Source organism: Canis lupus, chromosome 33 (assembly GCF_048164855.1).
Source record: "Canis lupus baileyi chromosome 33, mCanLup2.hap1, whole genome shotgun sequence".
NCBI classification, from domain to species: domain Eukaryota; kingdom Metazoa; phylum Chordata; class Mammalia; order Carnivora; family Canidae; genus Canis; species Canis lupus.
The window spans coordinates 26314851-26327598 of NC_132870.1; the positions used below are offsets into that span (position 1 = coordinate 26314851).

Below are 12748 nucleotides of genomic sequence, written 5' to 3' on the forward strand. Positions count from 1 at the left end.
TATCTTCTATGTTTTTCATGCCCCACCAGGCACCTTACAAAAATCCCAAAGCATAAAATGCTTTAGTTGGACATTATTGATTGATGACCTATGGGACAGATTTCATCTTTCCCTTGACTGGATATCCCTCCCTTTAAGACTCCTATTACTATTTCTAGGAAAATATTTCCCCATAATAGCCTTAATTTTCTTTCTTTTTCTTTCTTTCTTTCTTTCTTTCTTTCTTTCTTTCTTTCTTTCTTTCTTTCTTTCTTTCTTTTTAGCCTTAATTTTCTAGAATAATGCTTTTTTTTTTTTTAATTCAACTCAGGTAAACCTAACAAATTCTCTGCCAGAGTCCATTTTCCTTGGGAATATGGCAGTACTGACCTCCTGTCATACACAACATTCTGCTGGACTATGTTGAATTTGTACTGATTATGGTTAGTGGTTGTGGGAAGCCGACTTTCATGGTGCCCAATGATCCTTACCTCCTAGTATCTACTCCCATGCTTAGTCCTCTCTCTTAAGTGTAGGCTGAACCCAGTGACTTGCTTCTAGACAATAGGATATGGCATGGTGATGTGATGTCACTCCCATGATTAGGTTCCAAAACATTGTGATGGCCATCTTGCCAGGGCACTGTTTCCTTCCTGGCTTGCCCATGGAAGAGGCAAGCTGCCCTGTTGGAGAGGCTTCCATGGCAGGGTACCCAAGGTGGCCTCCAGCCAATAGCTAGCAAGAAACTGAATCTTCCTAACAAACATGTGAGTATAGAAGAAAATCCTTCCACAGTTCAGCTTTACAATGACCCTGAGCTAGAGGACCCAGTTAAGCCCTGACTGTGTTCCTGACCCACAGAAACTGTGAGATGAGCGTTGTTATAGTCTGCCAAATGCTGTGATAGTTTATTGTGCAGAAACAAAATTAATAAAGTAACAAAATTCAAAAAAATCAGTTTTTAAATAACCATTTACTTTTTATGGGTGGTAGACAATAGAGCTATTTATGTTCATTATTAGAGTGTTTCTAGTCAATGTTCTCAGTATACTCCGCTAGAAACAAAGAGGCCGATGCAAATCTGAGCCTATGTTTCCCTTGTCATGCTCCTCCACTGTTTGGAAATGGAAGCAAGCACACTCCCAACATAATCATGGGCTCCTCAGTCTAAAGGTAATCTGATGATTGTTCTTTCATGGGAGTCTTTCAATATGACTTCTTGTCATGGTCACTCAGCTAACATTCTACACCAATTTTTTTTTAAGATTATATTTATTTATTTGTGAGAGAGAGTGAGAAATGAGAGGGGGCAGGGGCAGAGAGAGAAGGAGAAGCAGACTCCCTGCTGATCAGAGAGCCCGATGTGGGGCTCTATCCCAGGACCCTGAGATCAGGGCCTGAGCCAAAGGCAGACACTTAACTGAGTCACCCAGGCACTTCTTTCTACGACAATTTTTTGATGTAATATTCTTTTGCCTCAATTCTACACAATTGTGATTGAAATTTCAATATGTAAAAATAGAGCATATTAGTTCAGAGGTCTTGAGTAAATGAGAATAGCAGGGAAAATTCTCTTTAAGATCTGAGATCACTCCAACACCAACCCCAGACTTAGTGCAAATCAGGCTGCCAAATAATCAAATTCTTAGTTGCAGTGAAGAAATTAAAATTATCAACCTCTTCTTATGATGTTGTCACAACATTGTTGTTAGTGACCATGTGATAGTAAAGTGCAAAAAAGATACCCTCTCCCTACCTGAGCTTAACATTAGTTCCTTATCTGTGAAGTTACTGTACTTGGATTCTCACAAATTACAGGAAGATAATTGCTTTTGTGAATTATTTTCTTGGGAGCAGAATTTTTACACTGATTCTGTCATCAAAGGTTTATGTTCTATTAAAGCAATAGCCAAATTTCCGGTTGTAGAGAATATAAACAAGGATTTGTTGTTTTGTCCTTTCTTTCCTCCAAGAGGCACCACCTTACACGATACATATGGGTGACCAAGAATGTCAAATATATGTTATAATAATGTTTGCCAGTGGAGGAAAGGAGGGTAAGAAGCCAAATGTCATTTGGATGTAAAAATTATCTCCTTTCTCCAGGAAATTAGTACTAATTGAAATTGAAATTTCATTCTAAGCTGGACACTCCTGTGTGCATGTCAGTAAGTAATTGTTTGTCACAGTCCTCTCAAGTATCCAACCCTGAGGCCAGCCCTTAACATTCTTCACATAATATGTTTCTTGTAATAAATTGCAAAGAGCTTTCATGGGATGGACAATTGGTTAAAGGATCAATCTGTGCCACAGAGTATTCATTCAGCTAACATCAATTCCGGCTCTCATGCCACCTGTTTTTTCTGGAATTCTGTTTTAAATCTTTCATTCAAAGCACATTGGAAAAAAGCACCAAGGAGTGGCAAACCTAATTTGTTGCACTTTTTGTTTTACACCATGAGAAAATATCCACCCAGACAGATGTTAGTATAAAGACAGTAGTTTTAATAGCATGGCTGGTTTATGTTTCTGCCATTTGCTCAAAGTACTGACACATCATGAAAAACTTAAGATTGGCCCACAGTTTCATGGCCCAATGTAAATGTTAATGAGAAAAGGGCCACCGTTTTGCCTTCATCTCTTTCCTGTTCCAGGTATGAGATACTGGGCGCCACAGACCAGAAACATGACACCAAAGATGAGCAAAAAGTTTATTATAAGACTCACACACAAAAACTCAACATAATTTTGCCTGGAAACGTGGCTGTAAGTCACTCAAAAGTATTATTTTTCAATTTTCAATAAAAATTTGGGCTGTGGTAAAACTCACATTAGGATTTGAGAGCCTACCAGGAAGTCCATATAAATAATATTGTTTTGTATTAAAACCACAAACATTTTAAGTAACTGTTAGTTGGGAAAAAATTTATAGCCAAGAATGGCAAAATGTTACATATCTTCATTTCCACAGTCATGACAACACAATTTTAAAAAAAAATTTATTTATTTATTTTAGAAAGAGCATGAGGTGGGGAGGGGCAGAGAGAGGGAGACCGTGAGAATCCTCAAGCAGACTCTCGTCTGAACTGGGAGCTTGACTTGAGACTCAGCCTCAGGACCCTGAGATCCTGACCTGATCCAAAATTAAGAGTTGGACACTCAACCCACTAAGCCACCCAGGCATCCCAACAACACAATTATTTTTAAACAGACACCTCACAAAGGGGCAAATGATTACCTTTCTAGGTGTTTAAAGGTGGCAAAATCCACAGGAAAGCATGACAAAAAACAAAAGCAAAACCAAAATGCCAGGCTTGGATTGAGGAAATATAAGTTCTGGTCAGTCTCCCCTACCTGCTTGCTATATGGCTTTAGGCAACCAAACTCTCTAGACTCTACTTGCCTCATCTTATATGCAAGATTCTTTCAGTTCAAAAAGCAACCTATAGCCTATAGCTATAGTAATTTCAGCAGATTGCTGAATTACATAAAATCTATTTGTAAGCAGTCAAGTATATTCTAGAGACGATACTACTACCACTGATTCTAGTATGTGTTTTGAGGGACAGGAGGATAGAGGCTGGGGTGGGTACTGGTAAAAATCAAATTATGGCTTGAGAACCTTCTAAGAACTTCTAACGTCTTCATGAATAAATGAGCAATTTTAAATTGCTCTAAAAATCTAAACAAAAGGAGAAATCAGAGGAGCAACATTTGATATTGTAGAAAGAAATGGAAAAACTAAGTTTTCTGTGAGAAAAATTATTCCCTGAAATACAGTTTAGATAAGTGGAATTTTAAGGTCACCAGATGCCCTTTAAAACTAGTTTTCATGAGAGTTCCTCGGCTAAACTATTTATAATAGATCCACATAGATTGCATTTTTCTAATTTCTCACTATATAATATTCTCATCTGTTCTATCACTCTCTCAAGATTATTCAGGTCTTCTAGCACTATACTTTCTCATGGTATTTCTAATCTGAAAACCAAAAATGTATTACTTCTACTTTCAAGTTTGGGAGGTCAAGTTTCAAACATGGAAGTTACTATCAATAATTACACTAGAACCCATGTAGGAAGACATTCTGGAAGAAGAAATTTAGCCTTTGGGCCCTGAGCCTATTTTTATTTTTAAGTGTTTCATGTTTATTTTTGTCCCATACTCCACAAAAAAGAGCAGCAGTAAACATGTGATGATCAGCCTTAGTATTTTCACAATTAAGGTATTGTTTTTATGTAAGTTAAACTTTTCTTCCTGAGTATTAGAGTAATCTTACTTTATGTAATTCCCCAAATGCCTTACATACTAATAAGAGATAAGATCCTTTTCAAAGAATCTTTCTTTCTGGATATCATGTATTCACTTGGAGGGAGGAAAAAAAACGGTAACACTAATTACTGTTTCAGAAAGCACAAAATATTCTAGGCTGATATATAGAATGCATAAAAAAATGAAGGATCAGGGTTTTTTTTCTTTTTCTTTTCTTTCTTTTTTTTTTTTATTTTTTACACTGGGCAGATGTTTACTATATTCATTTGGGACTCCACAGCAAAAAAATAAAAATAAAAAAAAATGATAAAATAATTTGGAAAGCATTTCAAACTCTCAATAAAGAGTACAATTTTAGGAACCAAGAATTCCACAACTTGGCGAAAAGAAATTTAATACTTACCTTTATACCTGAGATTTATGAGGAGGTCTCAGAGTCTGGTGATCAGGCCCATATATAGTAAAAATAAAATAAGATACATTAAAAGTACTGTTCTATTAGATGTGTTAAATCTCCTCTTTTGGAGATCCCTAAAAGGAATAGATTGTTATATTTCAAAGATATTACATAGGCTTTTGGAAAACAGCATGGATAGCCCTCAAAATGCTTTTTTTGATTTCAGTAATGGAACACTGAATGCAGATGCAAAAGGCCTGTGATTTCCGGGCATCCACTTGACCTCTAAATTTACTTAGTGTAATAAATATAATGGAAAGAATATCTGTCTTCCTCACAGGATGTTGTATCAATATAATACAACAAACATGAATTGTTAATGTGTAAAACAAAAACTCCAAAATTGTCATTATACAATCTCTGCTCGCAATGAGTTTATAATCCAGCAGTAGAGACACTAGGAACAACTTAATGGAAGCCAGAATGACCCAGATCCTGGGCAAGAGGAATAAATCAATAGGGCCATTCTCCCTCACAGAGGAGAAAATCATTCATTTCAACATGAGGGTTGGGGAAGGTGTCACAGAAAAGGCCACATTTGAGGTAGGCTGCTTGGATGAGCTCAAGAAGCATCGTGATACAGGGGGAAGGACGTCTCCCACCCCTCGGAGTCCGCGGCCTGAGCTCCTTCCCCCCGCATGCCCTGGCACCAGCAGCTGGCAGGAGTCTCCCGCACAGAAGGGGCTTCGACCGTGCGCCTTTCCCGCCTTGCTGTTGGCTTAGGCAGGAAGAACAGCAAAGTGCACTTGCTGATTTAACTGTGGACTCGGGTGAGAACCCTTGCTCCTCAGCATAGTGATCCCTGATCTTGCCGACTGCAAGTCCTCCTAGTGAGAGCCTCTGCCATCCACTTTAGCTGCTCTCATTGGAGAAGTCTCATTGCTTGCTGCTCTTTCATGATTTCTTTTAAAATTGTACTGGTCCTGGGTGCCTGGGTGGCTCAGTCGGTTAAGCGTCTGCCTTCGGCTCAGGTCATGAATGTGGGGAGTCCCGGAATTGAGCCCTGCATCTAGGCTCCCTGCTTGGCCGGGTGTCTGCTTCTCCCTCTGCCTCTCCTCTCTGTTCATGCTCTGTCTCTTTCCCTCAAATAAATTAATAAAATCTTCAAAAAATTTAATAAAATTGTACTTGGCCTTACTAGATTTTATCCATTTTTAATTTAGGGTGTTAGTCTTAGAACATTTATCTTACTTTTCATTTTTAAGTTTTGACAGACATCAGGAAGCAGTAACATAATACAGTCCTTATAGTTAGTTCTGCTTGAAACAAGGAAAATTAGTATATTTTGCCCCTGTTTCCTCAGTTACCTCAGCATAAATATTTTCAGGGCCCAGGTTTAGCTGTTTTTATTTGAATGTGGGCTTACCTCTTTAAATTTGGATGCAGTATTCAGGATCCAATTTTTGTACCTAAGACTATCATGTACATGGATAAAAACATTCAGATCCAGTAGACAAATAGGCGAAGAAAATAAACAGAACATTTATAAGACACTATTACTAGTGAATACATAAGAAAAAAATCAAACCTATTATGAACAACAATATCCTGTCATCAAAGGGTAGGAAAAAAGAAACTAGAAATCTCATCTATTGCTGGTGCTAATATGGAACAACCCTTATGAAGATCTCTTTGGTCCTAAAATGTTCTTATTCTATAACTCCATCTTATGGAACTTTTCCTAAGAAAATGATCTCAAGCAAGGAAAATCTGCCAGTTCACCAGATTAGTATGGAAACCTCCTCACTGATCTTCCTGTTTCTATCCTTGCCCTACACTGCCCCCAACCCCTCACGTCCAGCACAATTTGTCTTCAACACTGCAAACAGAGTGACCTGTTCCTCTGCCTAGGACCCTGCGTGGCTCCTGATTTTATCCGGGTGTAAGGCCAAGTCCTTACGCTGGCCTTCAAGGCCCTGTTAGCTCTGCCTGTTTCCTTGGGGACCTCATCTCTGCTGCACTGGCTCTTCCTCCAGCAAGCTGGCCATGCTCCTGAAGGGTCTTTGTTTTTGCTGTTCCTTCTGCCTCGGTGCTTTTCTCCCAGAGACCCATGTGGGCCCCTGCTTCTCCTCAACCCTTCGCCCAGCTGTCATCTTCCCACTGAGGCCTGTCTTGACCTACTTGATTTAAAATTTCAATTCACACTCCTCCCCCTGAACACAGGCTGGATTGCCCATTCCCTTTACCCTGTTCTTGCTCTTCTACATACTCTATAAATTGTCTACAGTGTTCATGCTCTGTCATCCCCACAGAGATGCAAGGTCCAAAGGGCAGAGGTTTTTGTGTTTTGCACTGAGTCTAATAACTTGGAATAATACCTGGCACATACATAGGTAGTCAATAAATAACTGCTGAATTTTAAAATAGAAAAAAAAAAAAAAGGAAACATTTCTAGAAACAGAGCGTTGACTAATTACAATCATTGTAATCAGAGGCATTTAGGACTGATGTTATTAACCCCCCCTAATCTTTCAGCACGATTCAGCCCTTTGCAACCAGGTACTTAGAAAGGGGAAAGAGTCCTTGATGTATTAGGTATTCTTCATAGAGAAGAGGTGCACTGACAGCTTTTCTCTCAGGGCATACCAGGATACCTTGGGAGTCCTGGCATTCAGGGTATTACTGATAGATGCATTGTTGGTCCTGACGGAAAGAGTTCAATAAAAATTTTTTGACTGGAGGAAAGAACAGCTTATACCTTCCATCCTGGCTGCACTGGGCTCCTGGCTCCTTTTAAGTTGGGGAACAATCTGAGAAGTGGTTTGTTCTCAACAGGTCATCGGAACAGGGTAAATGTCAGGTCAACTGCAGAAGCCCTGACCTGCGGCGAGGGCTCACACATTTTACAAAGCTCTTGTGTTTCGTCGCCACCATGGTCGTCTTCACTCCTGTCAGTGCACAGCCACCGCTTCACTGTTTTGGCTTCTGTCAGGCTGTCACATCAGAAGCAGAGGCTTACCTGCCATTGTGCCTTAGGAAGACAGATGCCTCAGTGCTGGTGGGCGCTCAATTCTTATGGGCTCAGTTACTTTATCCAACCAGTTTGATAACTCAGAATTCAAGTTATTCTCACGGATATAAATTTTTTTCTGATTTGAAACCAAAAACACATTTAATATTAAACACTAAACTTAGTATTAACTTTATTCCCTTTTGGGTTTTTTTTTTTTTTTTTAATCAGGAGGCAATGAGAACATTCTGTGCCTGAGCCCACTACAAAGACAGACCTCTAGTTTTCTTTCTCCTCTTAGGGGAATAGTCTCAAACAGAACATCAATGTGGAGAAATTCCCAGTATGATCTATTCCTTGATTATTTAAATCAGTGGGTTTAAAACTTTAATGGGGATGAGAGGAAAACATGTTTGGGACCCCTGCCTCCAAAATTCTGATTTAACAGATTTTTAGGGAAAGCTCAAAGACTTTTAAGAAGCTTTGTAAGTGATTCTGAAGCTGGGGTTTCAAAGACCCCACGGGTGAACCTTGATATACATGGGGACAAAATGTACAAGGAGGATGAAAGAAAGACACTACCCAGAATTTATAGATGTGATCCACTCTATAATAAAATAGTAATAATAAGTAATAAAGATAAATGAGCAGTCACAAGACATATCTTTATCTATGACAATGCAATGATGTCTTTTCTCGGAATAAATCATCAAATGCTGCTATTAATGAGTACACAAACTACTCAAAATACATGTAGTCCTTGATGGAAAAATGGATTTTATGAAATTCAATGCACTCCTGCACAAAAATAGAGTGAAATTAAATGCACATGTATGAAATGATTCTGTATGTGAAAAATAAAACCTCATAAAAGTTTCAGACATTTATAACAGCAAGTTTGAGAAAAGTGAATCATTGATAGTCTACCCCTTTGATTTTTCACATCCACAGGTATTGGCTGTGGGTGTTACTTAAATCCATCCACGGGTCACTTTTGGTTTCCTGATTTGTTGCAGGCAATTTTAACATTGATTTATTCTTTTTTTTTTTTCCCTAGGAGTTTTCCTTTATAACTACATAGTATAAAATCTATTCAATTTAATTGTTCCCTGGGAAAGGGCTGGCAGAAATCAGGCTAGTCTGGAAGACACTATAAAATGATCATGAAATAGCCATTCAATTAAATATAACTATTATAATGATGGCCATGTAGCAATGTAGAAAGATGCCTGTAAGAGAAAAATTAAAATTCAAGATTATATATTAAGATTATAACTATGTAAAACCATATACTATGCCATATACTATGACAATTTTGATTAACTGTACTATAGTGAGGAAGGCTCACTAGGTAGCAGCTAAGTACTACTGACTTCTAGAAGAAGAGTCGTCAAACGTGTTGAGTTGCCCTACCAGACATGGCCTCTCTCTTCCAATTCTCAGGAGATTAAAACACTACATGTCACAAGCCCATTTATTTGTCCTTTGATAATTCAGATTATTGTTCACAGCTACTGCAATAATAGTTGTTCCTGATTTTGTTTCGTTATTTTCACAACATAAAAAAAAATCAATAGATCAATAAATAAAATAAAAAACAGATTCTCTCCTCACATTCTTAGATGTCCTCCAAAGAAGTTTACACATTCTTTTTTTTTTTTTTTAAGATTTTATTTATTTATTCATGACAGACACAGAGAGAGAGAGAGAGAGGGAGAGAGAGAGAGAGAGACAGGCAGAGACACAGGCAGAGGGAGAAGCAGGCTCCATGCAGGGAGCCTGATGTGGGACTCGATCCCAGGTCTCCAGGATCACAGCCCGGGCTGAAGGCGGCGCCAAACCGCTGGGCCACCGGGGCTGTCCAGTTTACACATTCTCAAAGACATCTCAAGTGAACATTACCATGTCACTTGGGCTAATCACTTAAACTCTGTGCCTGTTTCCCCATCTGTAAAACAGGCCTAAACTCTATAAAACTCTGAGCTTTTCGTACATCATAAGGCGGCTTTATGTGGGGAAAAAGCACATGTAGCTGGGTAGAAAAACACAGGATTCAGAGCCATACTGTCAAGAGTTCTAATTCTGGCTCTGAAACTTTTGTGTGACCTTAGGCAAATTACAGAACTTCTCAGAACGTCAATACGAAGTGGGCAATCTCAACCTTCTAGGGGATATGCATGCAGGACATCGAAAACAGCACCTACTACACAATAGATGCTGAAGAAATGGTAGCTATTGTAACAGTACTTTTTAACTTCAAAACATATTACGCAAAAAATAAAAAAAAAACAAACATATTATGCAAATAGAACATGCTAATAATGGTATTACAAAGAGAAAAGGGGAGAAAAATACCTGAACAGGATTGGCAAGAGAAATACAGTAAGGGGAGTGTGAACATACACAGTTTGCTTGGAGAGGGGTGAGTTGCATGGCATGGCTGGAGGGTGGGGCACCTGAGGAAATTAGAGGGTCTGATTTGTATTCTCCAAAACATGGAAAGCCATTGAAGGCATTCTGAGAAAAATGTAACAAGGCAAGACCTTTGCTTTAGGAATAACTGGAAACGTGGAGGACGTTATGAAAGGAAGAATAGCCAGAGACAGAACAACTTATTTAGGAGACAAGAAGGCATGAAATAGAGCTGCAGCAATGGGAATGAGGCAGAGGGCTGGGTCAGGGAGGCATGGAGAAGAGCTAGGAGGCTGCTGTAAGGATCCAAGTGAAATAAAGGGGGAAACCAGCACATGGTGGGTGTAAAGCAGTGGAGAGAGCCAAGAAACATTTAGATGATCTTCACAAATGAAGACAGCTGAAGGAGGTTCAATAGGATTTCAAGGGTTTGAGTTGGGCCTAGGAGATGTTCATCCCACTGCTGAAGAATGAGGGAGGATAAGAGAGTTCAGTTCTGGACCAGAGGGGTTGCAGATATTTAAAGAGATGTCCAAGAGACAGACCCCAGGTGAGAGACCTGGGCTTCTTATGGAGACTGGGGCATCATCGCCAGAGAGGAGAACTGAGACAAAGGGGACCAAATGAGAATCAGAGAGTTTAGGCCCTCTAAAATAATAAATTCTAGGAAAGAACCTTAATAAATGTAAACACATTTACACAAGACTAATAAGAGGACAGAGTCTGGCTAAAGAAAGTTTTCATCAGCAACTTGAAAAAAAGACAAAATGGTATGAAAATGAGAATAAAATCTACAAAAAACTAACTTACTAAATTTGTAATTTCTACATTAACCTATAGAAATAAAAACTAATAATATTGATGGGTTCCTTCAGCCATAGAAATTAGAACTGGTCAAAACTCAATGCTTCTAAATTTCTGTTATGATATTAAACAAAATCTTTTCATATCAATAAATATGCAAATAATTTTAAAATATCGGTCTTTATTTACATATTGTGTATCTCAAAAAAGGCTGGAAAAACAATGAGGTTTCAACAGGAAATCAGTAAATCCTCATAGATCTGCCTGTTGTTAGCACTTGGAGGAAAGGGAGTCGTGGAGACCTTGGAGATGGGAGTCTTGATAGCCAAACTTCAAATGTTCCATCACTTGCCAAGGAAGTGCCACACTTGATCTGTGTTTGAATGGGAAAGAGGATGTCAGGGAAGGGGTAGAGAGCAAGGGAAGGAGGAAAGACAAATTTGATTTAGACCTTGAGGAAGTACTTAGGCAGATAAAAACAATCATAAGCTTGGTCCGACACTTTTCCCTATTTCAAGCAACTCCCCTTTAAACTCTTGTCCTAAGTTCTCTTACTTGGCTAAAGCCTTATATAAAACTGTGCCAAACATTCCAGAGCCTTCCCATTTTATTCCCTACGTCTTTCTGGATCATTTTAGAATAACATAGAAGTTAGTCTAGGAAAACCTTGCACTGTAAAATTTGACTGCCTGTCAAATATCCAAAATGGGATAGTATTGCAAAGAAACAATTTGTTAGTTTCCCATATAAGGAATATAGTTTGCTTTCCCATGAAATGTCTACAGATCTGCTTTTTTCTAAACATTGTAGAACTTGACACAGTAAATAGTTCTCATTTTTCCCCCAATTTTGAGACTCGAATGCTCTTCTTATATTTTATATTAAATTTACAAAGGGCCAAAAAGTTTGCAAAGTTTGAAAGATCAATGAAATGCACTTATGCGGGATCCCTGGGTGGCGCAGCGGTTTGGCGCCTGCCTTTGGCCCAGGGCGCGATCCTGGAGACCTGGGATCGAATCCCACATCGGGCTCCCGGTGCATGGAGCCTGCTTCTCCCTCTGCCTGTGTCTCTGCCTCTCTCTCTCTCTCTCTCTGTGACTATCATAAATAAATTAAAAAAAAAAAAAGAAATGCACTTATGCTTATATTTTGAAAATTTTAATACACATTTTTACTTGTTTCTCAAAATGGCTTCAAATAATGGTAACAAGAAATACAGTATTTTCAATCCTACTATAAATTTTTATTTTAAGATATTTACTTAAAATGAGTGATTCAGGGGTTCCTGGGTGGCTCAGGCAGTTAAGCACCTGCCATTGCCTCAGGTGATCCCAGAGCCCTGGGATGGAACCTCATGTCAGGCTCTCTGCTCAGTGAGGAGCCTACTTTCTCCCTCTCCCTGCTGCTCTGCCTATTTGTGTGCTCTCTCTCTGTCAAACAAATAAGATCTTAAAAAAAAAGTGAGCGATTCATGAAAACAATGAGCTAATAAAGAAAATCTCCCAAATTCAGATATCTTGAGTCTCTTTAAATTTATCAGAAGTACCTGAAACCTCTCAGTATGTCAAAAAAGTTACTAACATAATTAAACTATTTTCTAGCCTAAAAGTAATACATATGTGCTCCTTCTCTTTTTCTGAAATTAGGAAATAACTAGTTTCATCTGAAAATTTGAACATGCATTTTTAAGAAGCATTTTGCTTGATTTATACCACCTTTAAATTAATCTATTGTACTTTTTCTGATTTCTACCACTATAAACAAATTTGTACATCTAGTTCCTCAGGAACCAAAATATACCATACCTTCTGTATTACTTTCTTGATTCGGTGAAGATGACACCTGAAAGATAAAAGCAGAGAAAAGTCTTTGTT

General features: G+C 38.5%; 1 protein-coding gene and 1 long non-coding RNA gene across 3 annotated transcripts in view; both read right to left on the reverse strand.

Annotated features, from left to right (window-relative positions):
• Positions 1–548, reverse strand: part of LOC140623660 (uncharacterized) — a 78144-nt gene extending 77596 nt beyond the window's left edge. Inside the window, exon 1 of one of the 2 annotated variants that reach the window (XR_012023202.1) lies at positions 471–548. This is a non-coding gene — a long non-coding RNA (uncharacterized lncRNA). The remainder of the gene's footprint in view (positions 1–470) is intronic. The other variant, XR_012023203.1, reaches the window with a different exon arrangement.
• Positions 549–11035: 10487 nt separating this feature from the next.
• PPA2 (inorganic pyrophosphatase 2) overlaps positions 11036–12748 on the reverse strand; it is an 81442-nt gene continuing 79729 nt past the window's right edge. The window contains exons 11-12 of the mRNA XM_072810138.1: positions 12680–12716; positions 11036–11247 (exon numbers count right to left, since the gene is read on the reverse strand). Coding sequence (XP_072666239.1) covers positions 11219–11247; positions 12680–12716 — 66 coding nt within the window. The 3' untranslated portion in view covers positions 11036–11218. The remainder of the gene's footprint in view (positions 11248–12679; positions 12717–12748) is intronic.